This window comes from Phialemonium atrogriseum (genome assembly GCF_030411735.1).
Source record: "Phialemonium atrogriseum strain 8032-3 unplaced genomic scaffold QBC33scaffold_5, whole genome shotgun sequence".
Lineage (NCBI taxonomy): Eukaryota > Fungi > Ascomycota > Sordariomycetes > Cephalothecales > Cephalothecaceae > Phialemonium > Phialemonium atrogriseum.
This window is the reverse complement of record NW_026848142.1, coordinates 114,632-130,464: the sequence shown is the minus strand read 5'-3', so window position 1 is coordinate 130,464 and position 15,833 is coordinate 114,632. Positions and strand designations below refer to the sequence as shown.

At 55.0% G+C, this 15,833-nt stretch overlaps 4 protein-coding genes across 4 annotated transcripts; 3 read left to right on the top strand and 1 right to left on the bottom strand.

The window, feature by feature from the left end:
* The first annotated feature begins 241 nt into the window (after window positions 1-241).
* QBC33DRAFT_299322 (uncharacterized protein) lies at window positions 242-3,594 on the top strand. Its single transcript, XM_060423397.1, has 5 exons — window positions 242-397; window positions 580-764; window positions 845-2,497; window positions 2,562-3,257; window positions 3,313-3,594. The coding sequence occupies exons 1-5, from the start codon at window positions 343-345 to the stop codon at window positions 3,451-3,453; spliced, it is 2,730 nt and encodes a 909-aa protein (XP_060286040.1). The 5' UTR covers window positions 242-342; the 3' UTR covers window positions 3,454-3,594.
* A 589-nt stretch (window positions 3,595-4,183) lies between these two features.
* Window positions 4,184-6,126, top strand: QBC33DRAFT_299246 (putative nadh-ubiquinone oxidoreductase). Its single transcript, XM_060423396.1, has 3 exons — window positions 4,184-5,050; window positions 5,188-5,929; window positions 6,026-6,126. The coding sequence occupies exons 1-3, from the start codon at window positions 4,355-4,357 to the stop codon at window positions 6,040-6,042; spliced, it is 1,455 nt and encodes a 484-aa protein (XP_060286039.1). The 5' UTR covers window positions 4,184-4,354; the 3' UTR covers window positions 6,043-6,126.
* A 1,787-nt stretch (window positions 6,127-7,913) lies between these two features.
* On the bottom strand, window positions 7,914-12,899 carry QBC33DRAFT_602520 (putative dna polymerase). Its single transcript, XM_060432155.1, has 4 exons — window positions 12,405-12,899; window positions 12,243-12,346; window positions 9,902-12,181; window positions 7,914-9,848 (listed from the first exon to the last, which is right to left on the bottom strand). The coding sequence occupies exons 1-4, from the start codon at window positions 12,697-12,699 to the stop codon at window positions 8,091-8,093; spliced, it is 4,437 nt and encodes a 1,478-aa protein (XP_060286038.1). The 5' UTR covers window positions 12,700-12,899; the 3' UTR covers window positions 7,914-8,090.
* Window positions 12,900-13,056: 157 nt separating this feature from the next.
* On the top strand, window positions 13,057-15,232 carry QBC33DRAFT_486706 (uncharacterized protein). The gene is made up of 2 exons (XM_060425416.1): window positions 13,057-13,553; window positions 13,617-15,232. Exons 1-2 carry the CDS (start codon window positions 13,110-13,112, stop codon window positions 15,060-15,062), a joined length of 1,890 nt encoding a protein of 629 aa, XP_060286037.1. The 5' UTR covers window positions 13,057-13,109; the 3' UTR covers window positions 15,063-15,232.
* Window positions 15,233-15,833: the final 601 nt, after the last annotated feature.

Genomic DNA, 15,833 nt, shown 5'->3' with positions numbered 1-15,833 from the left:
CGCCGGTCACGTGTCCAGCGTGTAAGGCTTACCTTACTCGATCGACCCCTGCTGTGGGGCAGGCTAAGTCCAAAGTCAATAACTTCGGGTCCGCCCAGCTTCTTCCTACGAATCTGCCTTTTTCCCTGTCCCTTCCCCATCCACGCTCTCTTTATCTTCAATTTGACGATAGAGGGCGGCCGGCATACTCATAACTCACCCTCCCACCAAGCAATCCGGCCGCTTTCCTTGTGGAACCTTGCGCAAACACCACATTTGCCGCCAGCCGACGCTCCTTCTCAACCTTAACCCAGTCCTTCAACAACCTTTTTTCTTTTTCCCGCCACCCACCCTACTCTCACCATGTCGATGGACAGCTCTGACGACGATATGCCTTTGGCAAGAACGAACGGCCACGGTAAGTGTGTAAAAAGAAGAAGACGATCCTTTCCCCGGGTCTAGTTTCCTCTTGCGGGGATTGCACACAGAGCCTGATTGACGTGTCACTTTCTCTGTCATCGGCTATCCCTGTCTCTCTTTGGGGCTTACATATTCAGGGCTATTGTTCAATGCGAGGTAACTAATTTTTTTTTTCAACAGCCTCGTCCACGTTCAAGGGACGCGCCGCTCCTCCAGGACTCTCAATTCGAAACGGCCCAGTCGACAGCGATCCAATGGACACCGACGACGCTCCAAACGGCACGTCCAAGAGGAAGGCGCGTTCTTCAATGGGCAAATCCGTCAACTATAAAGATGAATCTGAAAGTGACGGGGGCGCCCCATTGGTACGTGAATTTCGCGCGTTGCCGCGTGGCACTTGCTCCGCGAGGTCGTGCGTGTCGCACCACAACTAACCTAGCAACAGGCTAAGCGCCAAAAGTCGAAGCACAAGGAGGAGTCGGATAGCGATGACGAACCCATGGCGAAGAGGAAGAAGAAGCTTCCTCCCTCCGCCAAGGAGACGTCCTTGATTGACTCGTCCGACGATGACCAACCTCTGGGAGCAAAGCTGGCGCAGAAGAAGGCCAGCGTCGAGAAGGCAGCTGCGAAGGAAGCTAAGGCCATCCGAGCCGAGTCAAATGCGAAGAAGGCGGCCGCGAAGCGCGCTTTGAAAGAGGAGTCCGAGGATGAGCCACTCGCGAAGCCCAAAAAGCGACAGTCGAACGGCGTGTCGGCTACTCCGGCGACGAAGCGCAACGGTGTGAAGAAAGCCGAATCGGACTCGGATGAACCCATTGCGAAAAAGGCGAAGAAGATCACGCCCGTTGGGAAGGCTAAGGCTGGTGCCAAGACGGCTACTGCGCCCGTGAAGAAGGCTGCTGCTTCTACACCTAAGCCTAAGAAGCAGGTTAAAAGTGAAGAACCCGAGGATGGTGAAGAGGGAGAAGAGGACGAGGAGCATCGATGGTGGGAGGGGCCGAAGAAGGAGGATGATAGCATCAAGTGGACGACGCTCGAACACAACGGTGTGATCTTTGCCCCTGCCTATGAGCCACTCCCGAAGCACGTCAGGCTTCATTATGACGGCAAGCCGGTGGATCTCCACGTCAACGCTGAGGAGGTAGCGACTTTCTTCGGCTCCATGCTCAACTCTGCTCTGCATGTCGAGAATCCGGTTTTCCAGAAGAACTTCTTCACCGACTTCAAGGACGTCCTCCAGAAAACGGGCGGCGCCAAGGACAACAAAGGCAATAAAGTCGACATCAAGGACTTCTCCAAACTCGATTTCAAGGCCATATATGAGTACTACAAGGCCAAGAGTGACGCCAAGAAGAATCGCCCGAGTTCCGAGAAGAAAGCCGAGAAGGCTGAGAAGGACGCGCTCGAGGCACCGTATATCTTCTGCAAGTGGGATGGCAGGAAGGAGAAAGTCGGTAACTTCCGTGTCGAGCCTCCAGGACTGTTCCGTGGTCGCGGAGAGCATCCCAAGACCGGCAAGGTCAAGAAGCGAGTCATGCCGGAACAGGTCACCATCAACATCGGGAAGGGTGCCAAGGTCCCAGATCCTCCCGCAGGTCACAAGTGGAAGGCCGTGCAGCACGACAACAGGGCGACGTGGTTGGCCATGTGGCAAGAGAACATCAATGGGAACTACAAATACGTCATGCTTTCTGCAAATAGCGCAATCAAAGGGCAGGCCGACCACAAGAAGTTCGAAAAAGCGCGCGATCTCAAGAAGCATATCGACCGCATCCGCACTGATTACTCTAGGGAGCTCAAGAGCGATGTCATGGCAGACCGCCAGAGAGCGACAGCCATGTATTTGATCGACAAGTTCGCCCTGAGAGCCGGCAACGAGAAGGATACCGAAAACGAAGCCGAGACGGTGGGCTGCTGCTCTCTCAAGTTCGAGCATATCACTCTGCGAGAGCCGAACACGGTCGTCTTCGACTTCTTGGGCAAGGACAGCATCCGCTTCTACAACGAGGTCGCTGTGGACCGGCAGGTATTCAGGAATCTGAGAATGTTCAAGAAGCCGCCCAAGGTGGACGGTGATGACATCTTTGACAGATTGAACGTAAGTCTCTCTTCTGAAAAAACGGTGCGCCGTGGTGAGGAAACACGCAAGCTGACAGCAATAGACGTCCCAATTGAACAAGCATCTATCCAGCTATATGGCTGGACTGACTGCCAAGGTCTTCCGTACCTACAATGCCTCGTACACCATGTCCAAGCTCCTCCAAGAACTGCCCTTGGACAAGGCTACCACGGTGGCAGAGAAGATCAAGCTCTATAACGACTGCAACCGGGAGGTCGCCATTCTATGTAACCATAAGCGGACCGTCGGTGCAGCCCACGAGACTCAGATGGAGAAGCTTGGGGATCGCATTAAGGGACTGCGATACCAGAGCTGGCGGACCAAGATGATGATGTTGGATGTCGATCCCAAACAGAAGAAGAAGAAGGGAGCCGAGTACTTCAATCTCGACCAAGACATTGACGAGGCCTGGATCTTGGAGCATCACAAGTTCCTCGTCGAGACTGAACGCACCAAGATCACCAAGAAGTTCCAGAAGGACAACGAGAAGCGGGTCGCTGATGGCGAGGCCGAGCTTCCTGAAAAGGAGCTCAAGGAGCGCCTGAAGGTTGCCACCCAACTCGAGGCCAAGCTCAAGAAAGAGCACAAGACGCGGAAAGTTGAAGCCGAAGGCAAGGGTCCGACCGTTGAGAAATTCGAGGCAGCAGTCCAGAAGCTCGAGGACCGCATCCGTACCCTGGAGCTCCAATCGGCTGACCGTGAGGGTAACAAAGAGGTTGCTCTTGGAACCTCCAAGATTGTAAGTGGCAAGCAATGACTAACATGTTTCGATGCCTTGAGACTAACCGTGACAGAACTACATTGATCCTCGCCTCACTGTGGTCTTCTCGAACAAATTCAACGTCCCCATCGAGAAGCTCTTCTCCAAGACCCTGCGTGACAAGTTCAACTGGGCCATCCACTCGGTTGGAGACGATGCCACATGGGAGTTCTGAGCTGAGACACACTGGCACATTTTCGACGGCCGCATCTGATAGATGGCCGATCGAGCACATATCGGTAGAAGAAAAAGAAGAAAGAAAGAACAATCGCCAACCAAGAACAGCACCAGGCAGGCTATGGCGATACAGCTGCATTTCACGGTCTGTTTTTCCAGCATCGCCAGCGATATAGAAAGAAGATTGATTGGCTTACCCCGAGGAGATCGTCACCGTTTTTAGAGGTAGGTTGGAATGGAGGGAGTACACACGGCCTCCAGGTTGACGAAAGGGCAGTATCAATCGTACAAAAACACTGGAAATACATGATAGAGAGGAAGCGACGACTAGATGAATGAAATCGTTTCAATCGCACATGGACATACCATTGATAGAGCACGTTTTCCGTGGAACAAGCCAACTTCAGGCGAGATTATGACAGAGTACAACTACTACTGGAACAGGGTTCCTTGGAATGATCATCTGGAGATCACAATTGTCGATAGGTTTGTAAGGAATCCACTGTATCTACAACCATTCAACTCTATCGTAGGGGGTGTAGTATATCTATGTAGGTCAAGAACAATGGCATTTTATGTACTTTTGTCGATGACTGCCAGCAGCCCATTTCTTAGTCAATTTGCAATTGAGACAACCCAACTCGTGGGTTGGTGGGAGTGGGGCAAATAAGTATCTACGGATATACGTATTACCGAGGCTAATTGTGAACCTCTGCTACACCCATATTCATCGACATCAACTTCCACTGCAAAGCTCCCCAGCACCGTAGCAAGCTCCATTGACGCACGAGGAGTGGTGTAGAGAGACAACCAAAACGAAGATTAAAGGGTTATCCCCCCAGATCCCTTCCCTCTTCCCGCGTCCGACCTCTCTCCACTCTTTGACCATTCCAGACACAATGGCGACCATCTGTCGCCTCGCCAGCCGCGGCGCCAGACGCCTCAGCCCGCGACAACCCACCCTCCCGCCGGCGTCCCCCATCCGAGCCTTCTCCGCGGCCGCCCTCCGGCGACACGCCGCACCAGCACCACCACCCCTCTCGGCCCAGGAGGGCACGCGCCTCATACCGACGGACGAGACCTTCGGCCTGGGGGTGGACCCGTTCGGCGGCAGGGGTGGCGGGACGGGAGGCGCAGAGGAGGCGGCGAAGGAGCCGCCGGCGGGGGACGACTCGGTCGCGCAGCGCAAGGTGCGGCACTACACGGTCAACTTTGGGCCGCAGCACCCGGCGGCGCACGGCGTGCTGCGGCTGATCCTGGAGCTGACGGGCGAGGAGATTGTGCGGGCGGACCCGCACGTCGGCTTGCTGCACCGCGGCACCGAGAAGCTGTGCGAGTACAAGACGTACCTGCAGGCGCTGCCGTACTTTGACCGCCTCGACTACGTCTCCATGATGACCAACGAGCAGTGCTTCAGTCTCGCCGTCGAGAAGCTGCTCAACATCGAGATCCCTGAGCGGGCGAAGTGGATCAGGACGCTGTTTGGAGAGATCACGAGAGTCCTGAACCACCTCATGAGTGTGCTCTCGCACGCCATGGACGTCGGTGCTCTGACGCCTTTCCTGTGGGGTTTCGAGGAACGAGAGAAGCTGATGGTAAGTTTTTTTTGGGGGGAGGGGTTAAGGGACGGGGGGGATCAATTTTCAACCTAGGCGATCCCTATCTCTCCTTACCTTGCTCATCCTGGAAAGGTCTTCTAAAAGTACATGTGAGCTAACAAAACGCCTATTAGGAATTCTATGAGCGAGTCTCGGGTGCACGCCTCCACGCCGCGTACGTCAGGCCCGGCGGTGTTCACCAAGACATCCCGATCGGCCTTCTCGATGATATCTACCAATGGGCCACGCAGTTTGGCGACCGTATCGATGAGACTGAAGAAATGCTGACGGACAACCGGATCTGGATCAACCGTCTCAAGGGCATCGGCGTCATCTCGGCCGCGGACGCGCTGAACCTGTCCTTTACTGGCGTCATGCTCCGCGGCTCGGGTGTCCCGTGGGATATTCGGAAGAGCGCCCCCTACGACGCGTACGACCAGGTCGAGTTCGACGTGCCGGTCGGCGTGAACGGCGACTGCTACGACAGGTATCTCTGCCGGATGGAGGAATTCCGCCAGTCGCTCCGCATCATCCACCAGTGCCTGAATAAGATGCCCGCCGGCCCTGTGCGAGTCGAGGACTACAAGATCTCGCCCCCTCCGCGTACCGCCATGAAGGAGAACATGGAGGCCCTGATCCACCACTTCCTCCTATACACCAAGGGCTACGCCGTCCCCCCCGGCGACACCTACTCGGCTATCGAGGCGCCAAAGGGTGAGATGGGCGTCTATGTGGTCAGCGACGGGAGCGAGAGGCCGTATCGTGTCCACATCCGGGCGCCGGGCTTTGCCCACTTGGCTGGCTTCGACCACGTCTCCAAGGGACATCTTCTGGCCGATGCCGTTGCCGTTATCGGCACGATGGACTTGGTGTTCGGTAAGTTAAAAAGAAAGGAAAAAGAAAAAAAGACCCGTTTCTAGTGAAATTTCGAGCATGATTCGTCGTCCGGATTGCTAACCTCTTGTGATTTAGGTGAGGTCGACCGGTAACGAAGGGACCAGGTAGATATGGCCAGGTTGCTCGCGATGATGTGTGTTTGAGGGTCAGTCGGTCGGAAGATAAAACTCCATATTAGAGACCCTCATTTCGTTTTGTATCATAGCAAGAAAGAGAAAACGGGAGAGTTTGGAGTGAGAGAAGTTCTCGTGGTCTAATTATGTGCCTCACATTGCCTTCTCCCCGCCCAGCCACAGCCACCACCAATCCCCCCCGGGTTCCAGCAACCTGTCCCGGGATTAATTATCAGATAAAGGCCCATGAGTCAGTGCAAACCCCCAAGATAGTGAGCAAGGGGATGGCCAGAATACTTACTGGGACTTGGAGAATACCCAGCAGTGGGACGACAGACGCGACGAGCAGGGGGTGGGGGAGGATATCAAGACACCTTGCCCGAATAGCCAAATGCCCCTGCCTAAGTAGCTGATTGCCCCTGCCCGAGTACCTAACTGCCCTTGCCCGAATAGTCGAATGCCCCTGCCCGAATAGGTGTGGAAACGAAGCCATTACCGAGTCACCGAGTCACTGCTGAACATCATTTCCCTCAACCACGCCAGGTGACGCTTCAGAGATGGCGGCGATGCGAAGAAGGTCTCACGAGAGCTGCAGGAGCTTGAGGCTTGGCAGACGCAGCTTGCCCTTTGCTTGGATGACGAAAGTCTGGCCAGTCTTAATCAGTCTACCACTCCTGTGGTGCTCAAGTCTTTGGCCCCAATGTCTGTTGTCCTCAAGACCTGCCCGAGCCAGAATGTCGGCGTTGCTGCCCTCAGCTCGTACGAATAGCGTATCCTTGGGCTTGAAACAAGGATCTTTGAGCCAATGCAATTGGACTGTGACTTCGTTCTCTGTCTCAGTGGTTTGAGACACATTGTCAAACCAGAAATGCATGCGGTGGTTGAGGGAAATCATGTTCGGCGTTGACTCAGTGATGGCTTTGTTTCATCCCGTTGTTATTGCCCTTGCTGTCTGTCGCTATTGTCATTGCTGTCTGTCGCTACTGCCGTTGGTGTGTATCGCTGCTGCCGTTTGTGTCTGTCGCTCCTGCCGTTTGTGTCTATCAATATTGCAGTTGCCATTGCCGTTGCCGTCACCATCGCCGTTGCCATCGCTTTCGCTGTCATGCCATCGCTTTCGCTGACATTGTTCGAAACAAGGTCATTTCACGGCTAGATGGGATGACAACAAGGGCACAACTTGTACTTCTTGACATCCATCATGCGGCTTGGCCAGGCTAGACTCCAAGCAGGACATTTCGGTTTCTTCTTCTGGGCTGGACACACAACGACTATAGCCTAGGTACAAGCCCTGCTGCTAGAGGGATGGAACTGCCTATTGAAAAGGATACAAGCACAAATGCTACAAAATGAGTAGCAGTTACGCTGGAATTAGCTAGACACGATATCAAGCAGGAGACTGGCGCTCTTGTTCCCGTCCGAGATACCTAGGCAGTTGTAATGCTGTGATTATGGAAGTGCTCAATCTCAGAAGATGTTACGCTTCTGGATACCTATTTCTTCACGAACTTAGCACCATCATACGCAGCAAGCGCTTTTCTCAAGGATTGCACATTGGCAGCCCAGAGCTTACTCAAGTCTTCTACCGCTCTTCACCTTCCTCCCAGACAAACCAGGCTCATGAGATTTATCCTCACGGATTCCTCGGGGCCCACCCAGCCCCGCCGCTTTAAGGGTGTCACCCTAGGTGAGCAGGGTGAGCTGTACTCATAGGCAAGTGACCATGTTCGGGAGCAATAAGACATGAAGACCGTATAGAGCATCGTATCTCACGAACCATCGGAATAAATAGGACTTAGCACAAAGTAGACATCAACTCAATTCTTGAACAGTCTTGGAATATACACGCCCCTAAACGAGCGCAAGTTATGTATATTTCAGAAACCGAACAAAACATACCCCTTTCCCCTTAAAACGCCAGCACGAAAACCAGAGAATGCTCAAGAATATAAACTCATGACAAGGAGCGTTGCGCACCCCAAAACTAAAGCCAAGTCATCATAGCCATGACCACACCAACAAGATGATTACGCAGCGGCCGGAGCGACGAATCCCAGCTTGGCAAAGAGCGTATCCATGGCAACCCACTGCCTGCCACACTTGTCCAGATACTTGTCAGCTACGGCCTTCACGGTGCCGAACCTGACGCGGTTGTGCTCCGCCAGCGCGACGATCTTCTCCCTGGCCTCGGGGGTGACACTCTCCTCGCCACCGCTCCCAGACGCGCCACCTGCCTTAGCCTTCGCCTTTTCCACATCCCACAGGCTCGCAAAGTACACCAGCTGGTTGTAGATCTCCCTCTCACCGACCTCGTACCTCATCCGCCCGAGGCAGTCGCGGGCCAGGCCCTTGGGCCCCAGGCACCGCGTGCCGTAGACGCTCATCTGCCTCGTGCGCACCCCGCAGCTGGAGTCGTCGCAGACCAGCCAGCCCTCGTAGTAGCGCGCCGTCTGCGCGCGGATGGCCGCCTCGACCTGCGCCACGACCGAGAGCGTCGGCATCACCGCGCCGCAGGACGCACAGGTCACGCCCGAGGGCGTGACGCGGTCCGGCGACGCGAGGAGGCCCTCGAAGCTCGCCGACGTCTTGCAGGCTCGGCAGCGGAGGGACAGCCGCGCGCAGTCGCGGAAACGGACCGCGTCTGGGATCTGGGACTCGAGGGGGTGGACCTCGAGCTCGTTGGAGCCGGAACCGGAGAGGTTGTTGCTATTGTTTGACGCATAGCGGCGGATGTCGAGGCCGAGATTCTCGGCTAGTTGGGCCGTGGACGTGCCAACTATGTTGGCGCAGAGACGTTCGACGGGCGGGAAGATCTGCTTCCCCATGTACCACTCGATATCCGGGGTGAGACCGGAGTCCGCCTTGAGGACGTCTTGGGGGGTGTACGCGCGCTTCGCAGGTGGTTCCGAGGTTTGTTTGCTATCGCCGGTGATGATGTACGAGACAACGTCGCCCTTGCGCATAGTCTTGCCGCGTGCGAGCTCCCGTAGGGCGACCTGCACCTGGGGCATGCTGTCGGCGTTGGGGTACTCCTTGGGCGCCTTGCCGAGCTGTGTGAAAATGATGTACTTTTGCACGGGGATGGACAGCTCGCGCATCTTGCCGGATATATCGCGCAGGTATTCGTGGATACGTTGTACAGACACCTCGGTGTCATCGCCTGAGAGAATCTCGTTGAGGATTCGAGACGAGATCTCCTTGGAGAGGCCACAGTACTCGCGGCGCTTCATATCCAAACCCTTGACTTCCATCTTCTCGACGAACTTGCCGTCAACCTCGACCATATTGATCGCAGCATACTTCTTCTTGGCCTGGAGGAGAATGCGGCGGAAGATGTTGTCGATGTCGATCTCTAGCAGCCTGTACCGTTCGTTGACCGCCTTCTTGAACTCGTGTCCGACCTTGAACGCATCGGCCACGTTATCCACGTTGGCATTGATCATGACCGAGTCCGTGTCTCCGTAGATGACCTGGAGTGACCTGCTCTCTGCGAGCTCTTTCGTGCTCCGAAGAATCTCACGGCCCTTGAAGGTGGTAAGCATGGCCAGGGGCCGGGCATAGAACCGGGACTTGGTATAGCCCAGACAGCCATACATCGAGTTGGCTGTGAGTTTCAAGGCCAGCTGCTTAATATCCCATGTCGCGAGCTCCTCCGGGGTGGCGTTCTTGTCCTTCATGAGACTCTTGACCTGCTTTCTCCGGCTAACGAGAGTAGCAATGAGCCTAGGCAGGATACCTTGACCTTGCTCCTCAGGAACCGCTGGAACTGCGTCATCATCTTCCGACTAACCCGAGTCTTAGCCAGTTGGTCCTTTTACTTGCGGAGGGGGTTACTTACCGAGGATGACCTCTCAACGGTCGTAAAGCAGATGTTGAATTCCTGAATGATGGACGGATACAGTGAGTTGAAATCCATGACAAGGACGAACTTGTCGTACAGCCCCTTTTCGGGCTCGAAGACGAGACCGCCCTTGTACTTGTCCTTCTTCTTGGTGTCACCGTTCGCTGCGTCCTCATTCTCTGCCTCCGCCCGCTGCCTGCCTTTGAAAGTCTGCTTGTCTGGGCAGATGTACTTATTCCGATGGAATTCGTGGAGCAGAATGTACTCGTTTCGCTCAGCACGCGTGCCAGTGAGGGTCCTAGCCCACGAGTTGCCGGCCAAGTTGGTCAGGACTTTTGTCAGGGGCAGGATCTGGACTCTGAGAGCAAGGGCGGTGATGAAGTAGGTATCGGCCTCCATATGGGTGATGTAGTCCATGAGCCCCTTCGGCGTCGTGGCCCACGTCTTCAGGGCAACATCATTATCAACGTCGCGGCGTCGGTTGTCCCCGCCAAGGTAGAGGCTGCACATCTCTGTCAAGCTCCAGGACTGACACTTGTACATTGTCGACTTGCCGGCATCGTTGGCAAGATCGCAGAGGAGACGGCCGGAAATTATCTGGCGCTCCGCGAAGACGTTGCCACCCAGTTTGCCCATCGATGTTGGCCATTGTGAACGTCTGTACCTCCCAAGCCGAGACCACTGGTGTGTCTTCTTTTCCTGGAGGCGGTTCAGCAAGATGCTGTAGTCGACACCTTCCAGTTGGTGGCCAACTATGACGTCGGGGTCAACCAGGTCCATTTGAGCTAAGAAGAAGTTCAAAATCTCCGTCTCTTGCTTCATTACCTTGACCAAGCCCCTCTTCCGTTCTTTAGCCAGTGTCTCGAACCCGAGGGGAAAGGCTGCGCCGTTCGGCCTTATGAGCGTGAATGTGCGGCAGGGCAGTTTCTCGGCCGGAGTGGTGTCACTCAACGAGATATTCTCGTAGATCCGGGCGCTGAGCGCGAGGAGTTCTTGCTTGTTCTCCTTGGCATTGAAGGTCGTTCGCATGGCAATGGTCATCAGGCTCAGCGGAGGCGCGTCGAGGTTGTCCCCTTCGCTCAATGGGGAGACCATATTCGGGTGTTCAACAAGGACTTCCAGCTTGCAATGGGAGGCATTCTTGACGGCGCCGAAGTCTGCGTCTTGGATCTTCAGCCAACAAGGACCCATAATGTTCTTCCAGAGCACAAACTGCTCGAACAGGTTGGTGGTGGTGCCGAAAACGTGGGAAAATGTCTCTCCAGTGATTGCCGAGTCGATCTGCGGCCTGGTGTATGGGTAGAGAAGTTTGAGGTACTGGCCCTCCCTGGGGATACCTGGGAGCTCAAAGGCGTACTTCCGGGTGCAAGCCTTGATCTTGTACATATCCACCTTCATCTTGGTCATGATGGTGTCAACTTCGCCGTAGACGTCCATCATCTCAACCTTCTCGGACGTCTCCTCGCCGTCTTGGAGCCGGTGCTCGCGGGGAAGGAAGTATAGTTTTCGAAGGATGTTGTCGACCTTGACGAAGCAGCTCACGTAGCTTTCGGTCTTCTTGTTCAGAACCTTTCCGAATAGGCAAAGGCTTCCGTTGACTTCCATGTAGTCAGTCCAGAACATGTTAAGGCTCCCATCTTCCTCGATCGCATCCTTGTAGTCAATCTTCCCGACTGTCCTTGGCGTCGCGGGCGAGCCGCTGACGACGTTGAGCTTCTGATTGATGTCGTTCCAAGATGACGAGTCGACGCTGTTTTCTGATGGCTTGGGAGGAGAGGAATTCGCCGGCGAAGGATACGGATCCGGCTTGATGATCTTCTTGATCCGGGAGGCTGATAAGTTCACGCTCGCTGCAGTGATAGCTCCAGCATGGGCGACTTCCATCATATCGTCCTCCTCCTCGTCCTCTGCATGTTCAGCCTTGGACTGTGATTTGCGCTCCGCGGCTTTGGCCGTTGGTGATGATGGTGCTGGATCACTCATCGGTACATCTGCTGAGGTGATTGGTTCCTCATCAAAGATAGGAAGGGATGTATCGTCGGCGGTATACATATCGTCGTCGTGAGGGGTAGGTGGCAGCCTATCATCAACCACCTTCGCCTTCTTTGCCACATGCTGCCTAGGTTCAGGGGCAGGCGAAAGGACACGGACTCTTCGCCGTCGCTCATTGGATCTGTCCCTCTTCTTGGAAGATCGCGGCAGCGGAGTTGGGATGTTTGCGTCGACCTCGTCGAGGAGCCCGGCGATGAACTCGTCGTCCTCTTCTGTCTTGATTACCTGTAGAGAGTCTTAGCTGAGGAGTCCGGACATATGTCGGTTGGGGGGTGCGGCAGCATACCTTCGCCTTGGGCTTGGCTGCGGCAGGACCTCTGGTGAAATACTCGGAGATGTTCCGGTCATTGGCATCTCGTTTCGTTTGGTCCTCGTCTCGGCTTTTCTTAGCTGCTAGAGAGTTAGCGGATATCAATTGGAGCAGAGAGACTTCAACTGATTGACTTACACTGGCGACCTTTACCCTGCGCCATCAACTCATCTTCGCTCTCAGTCTCGTACCTGGTGGGAACACGGTCCCATTCCTCACGACCATCGTCTGCATAGCCTTCGCCATTGTCGTCAACGACGAAGTCATCCTCATTTAGACGGTCGCGAACGATCTTCTTGTATCCGGCCTCGTCAACTTCCTCGTACAAGTCTTGCACATGCTCGACTTCGTAAGTGTCGAACTTCTTCTTGCCAGATTGCCGGAGAGCCCGCAGCTCGGCGAACTTATTCCGCTTGTTAAGAGATTTAGACATGATTATGGAGGCTTTGCAAAAGAATTGACGACCCAGACTTTGTGGGGGGGAAAGAACTAGAGAAGCATCATGGCAATTGGGAGACAGGCGAAGAGGCGAAGTGTTGACAGAGGTGGATAGGAGGCCAAAGTCCTAAATGGGGGAGCTTTAGAAGACCAGGGTTACGCGACGTTGAGCGCGTCCGTAATGGGGGACCGCTTTGGCGACGCGAATCCCTGTCGCGCGAAGTGGAGCCTCGACCGAGCGGGCAACCATGGAACGGGACGGGAATGCATGAAACGGAATAAATATTTTACCGAGGACCCCTGCATCCAATCGATTTAATCCCATGAAATATTCCATCGCTGGACTTGATGCGACGGATTGCGACGGCATCTTGAACAAGAGCTTGGAATCCCTAAAGCGCAATTATGTCGATATGCCGCGCCTGTTGGAGAAGGACATTGGGTGCGCTCTCAAATGCTAATTTGTCAGAAGCGCAGCCCCCTCGGTTTTCTCTCCCGACCGCGACATCTCTACACAGAATCCGACGAACAGTGGCGACTCTGGCTGTTGATCAGAATGCCGACCTGGAGCCGCCTCCTTCCCAAACTGCTACCTCGGAGGCCCCACGGGATCGCTCAGATTCTAAAGCTCTGGAATGGGTGGTGAACAAGCATTTGCAACACCTAAAGGACCCGTTCAAGATCGCTGAGCACGTTCTGAGAACACTGGAGAAGGGCCGGTTCGAGGAGGCAGCTCTGTTAACAAGGAAAGCCAGTCGGGATACGAAAGTAACCGTCAGTTGGAACCACCTGATAGACTACCAGATGCGTAATCAGAGGCTCAATGCCGCGTTGAAGCTATATAACGAGGTACTTCCTTCCGAAACATACGTAGGATCATATTTGAAGCATGAGTTTTAACAATGATACCAGATGAAAAAGCGAGCGCAGTTGCCGGATGCTCGAACATACACCATAATATTCAGGGGCTGTGCCAACTCGACCCATCCCAAGCTGGCCGTCTCCGAGGCGGTTAGGATTTACCACACCATGCTCACAAATGAGAGACTAAAGCCCAACACTATTCACCTCAACGCCGTGCTCGAGGTCTGCGCTCGGGCCGGAGATATCGACACTATGTTCAGCATCCTGCATACTGTGACGAATGGCCTGCGGTCCCCGAACAATCAGACCTATACCATCGTCCTCAACTCGCTCCGTCCCCGGCCCGACCTGGCGCGGCGGTCCGACTTGGCAGAAGAGGAGGTTGAAGAGAACAACAAGATCAGCATCCAGAAGGCAAAGGCAATCTGGGAAGCAGTCATCGCCGACTGGAGGAAAGCAAAGATATTCATCGACGAAGAGCTCGTCTGCTCCATGGGCCGGATACTCCTCACAGGGGATTACCATGATAACAACAACATCCTGCCTCTGTTGGAGCAGACGATGAGGTTGCCACGACTTGATCTTGTCGAAGCGGAACTTGAATCCGGAGACCAATCCAAAAAAGGAGGTGCTCGGGACTCGGCAAAGGACTTGACAGAGCCAATACCAACAACGCCTTCCGGCTACGCCATACCGGGGAAGAATACGCTCTCACTGGTGCTCACATCCCTAGTAGCGACGCGGAAGACCACCCTCGGACCCAAGTACTGGACCCTCATGACGAAGAAGTACGGCATCCAGCCGGATGCCGAGAACTACCACAGGATGCTCAAGCTCCTCCGCGTCGGCAAGGCCAGCACCAAGACCGCCGAGGTCATCGGCCACATGCCGCCGGGGTTCATGGCCGCCAAGACGTTCCGGATCGCCCTCTCCACGTGCGTGGGCGACAACCTAAACCCCAACGCCTTCCGCAACGCCACCTCCATCTTCGACGCCATGGTCTCCAACCTCCGCTACCCGGACGCCCACGCCATGCGCCTCTACCTCCAGGCGGCGCGGGCCAACTACGGCCGCTTCCAGACGACGGACGCGGCCGCCCTCGGCACCAGCGACGACGGCAAGTTCGGCCTGGGCCGCCAGATCATGGCCGCCCTCGACCGCATGTGGCAGCCGTTCCGGATCCTGGCGGGCTCCTTCTCGTACCCGGGGCGGGCGAGCCGGTCACCCGCCGAGGAGTGGGGGCGGTCCGCCGACGAGCGTCGCGAGGCCGTCGCCGTCGCCCGCCGCATGGTCGCCGCCATGGACGCCGTCGTCACCGAGGGCATGGCCGCGCCCGAGATGGTCCGCGTCATGAAGTCGAGGCGCAACGTGCTGAATCGCCACGTCACGAGGTTCTTCGAGAAGGAGCAGAAGATCATGGGGAAGGGGGCCGGCGTGAAGGACGGGGAGGAGGTGGTTGGGCGAGAACGGCCAGAGGCTGAAGAACGGATCTGAGAGAATATATGGTCCTCCTCGTTTGTGCAAAGTCCTCTTTCGGAGGACCCCGTTATAGATATGTAGAAACTGTACCCATTACTGTAACACCATCTTATAGGATACCCAACACGTTCATTTATTTCCCGTGTCTGGATTGTTCGCTCTCGAATGGTTTCGAGTACTCAGTTTACGTTTGCACATCTTTGCTCAGTCTCATCAAGCAAAGGTGGACAATGGTTATATGAAATATGTCGATTCTGCCGCCGCTGGCTGGGTCTAACGCAAAATGATCAAGTCATTTGACGACGATGATGTACAAGGCAACATACCCGCCCATCCTTCCCCCGCGCCCCGGTTTCCCAAGCAAGGTAGTCAAGTCTCTCTACGCCCAGAGGAGTGGTATCCAACCGTTGGCGACCGGCAGAGGATCTACCCCCATCTGGACTAGAAATGGCTTGCTATTTCTGCTTCCACCTCCCACCCTCCCTCCCATCCTGAAAGCCCAACCTCCCATCCGCGTGACATCTGAAGCAGAGCGGTGAAATAAATACCTAGCCAGCGGCAGGCGAAGGGGGTAAAGAAGTAAGAGAAAAAAAGGTCTGCTAATAACAATGGTACAACAAGAAATGACAGTTAAGAAAAATAAAGATAAAAAAAACGGAAAACGAACTTAGCAAAACACTGTCCCCGCAGTTGAGCGTCTGTAATCTCCGTCTTGGAAGAAAGTAAAATAAATGTGCAAGGATGCAACAGGACCATGTCCGTCTCTCACGTGCGATATGGATCTCT

What these genes read in the sequence shown, in the direction of transcription:
- QBC33DRAFT_299322 (XM_060423397.1), top strand. Translation starts at nt 343, where the DNA reads ATGTCGATGGACAGCTCTGACGACGATATGCCTTTGGCAAGAACGAAC. An exon ending in GGCAAGAACGAACGGCCACG is followed by an intron (nt 398 to 579) that starts GTAAGTGTGTAA and finishes TTTTTTCAACAG; the next exon opens with CCTCGTCCACGTTCAAGGGA. An exon ending in ACATCTTTGACAGATTGAAC is followed by an intron (nt 2,498 to 2,561) that starts GTAAGTCTCTCT and finishes TGACAGCAATAG; the next exon opens with ACGTCCCAATTGAACAAGCA.
- QBC33DRAFT_299246 (XM_060423396.1), top strand. Translation starts at nt 4,355, where the DNA reads ATGGCGACCATCTGTCGCCTCGCCAGCCGCGGCGCCAGACGCCTCAGC. An exon ending in AGGAACGAGAGAAGCTGATG is followed by an intron (nt 5,051 to 5,187) that starts GTAAGTTTTTTT and finishes AACGCCTATTAG; the next exon opens with GAATTCTATGAGCGAGTCTC.
- QBC33DRAFT_602520 (XM_060432155.1), bottom strand. Translation starts at nt 12,699, where the DNA reads ATGTCTAAATCTCTTAACAAGCGGAATAAGTTCGCCGAGCTGCGGGCT. An exon ending in GCAGGGTAAAGGTCGCCAGT is followed by an intron (nt 12,347 to 12,404) that starts GTAAGTCAATCA and finishes ACTCTCTAGCAG; the next exon opens with CTAAGAAAAGCCGAGACGAG. An exon ending in CCGTTGAGAGGTCATCCTCG is followed by an intron (nt 9,849 to 9,901) that starts GTAAGTAACCCC and finishes GACTCGGGTTAG; the next exon opens with TCGGAAGATGATGACGCAGT.
- QBC33DRAFT_486706 (XM_060425416.1), top strand. Translation starts at nt 13,110, where the DNA reads ATGTCGATATGCCGCGCCTGTTGGAGAAGGACATTGGGTGCGCTCTCA. An exon ending in CGTTGAAGCTATATAACGAG is followed by an intron (nt 13,554 to 13,616) that starts GTACTTCCTTCC and finishes CAATGATACCAG; the next exon opens with ATGAAAAAGCGAGCGCAGTT.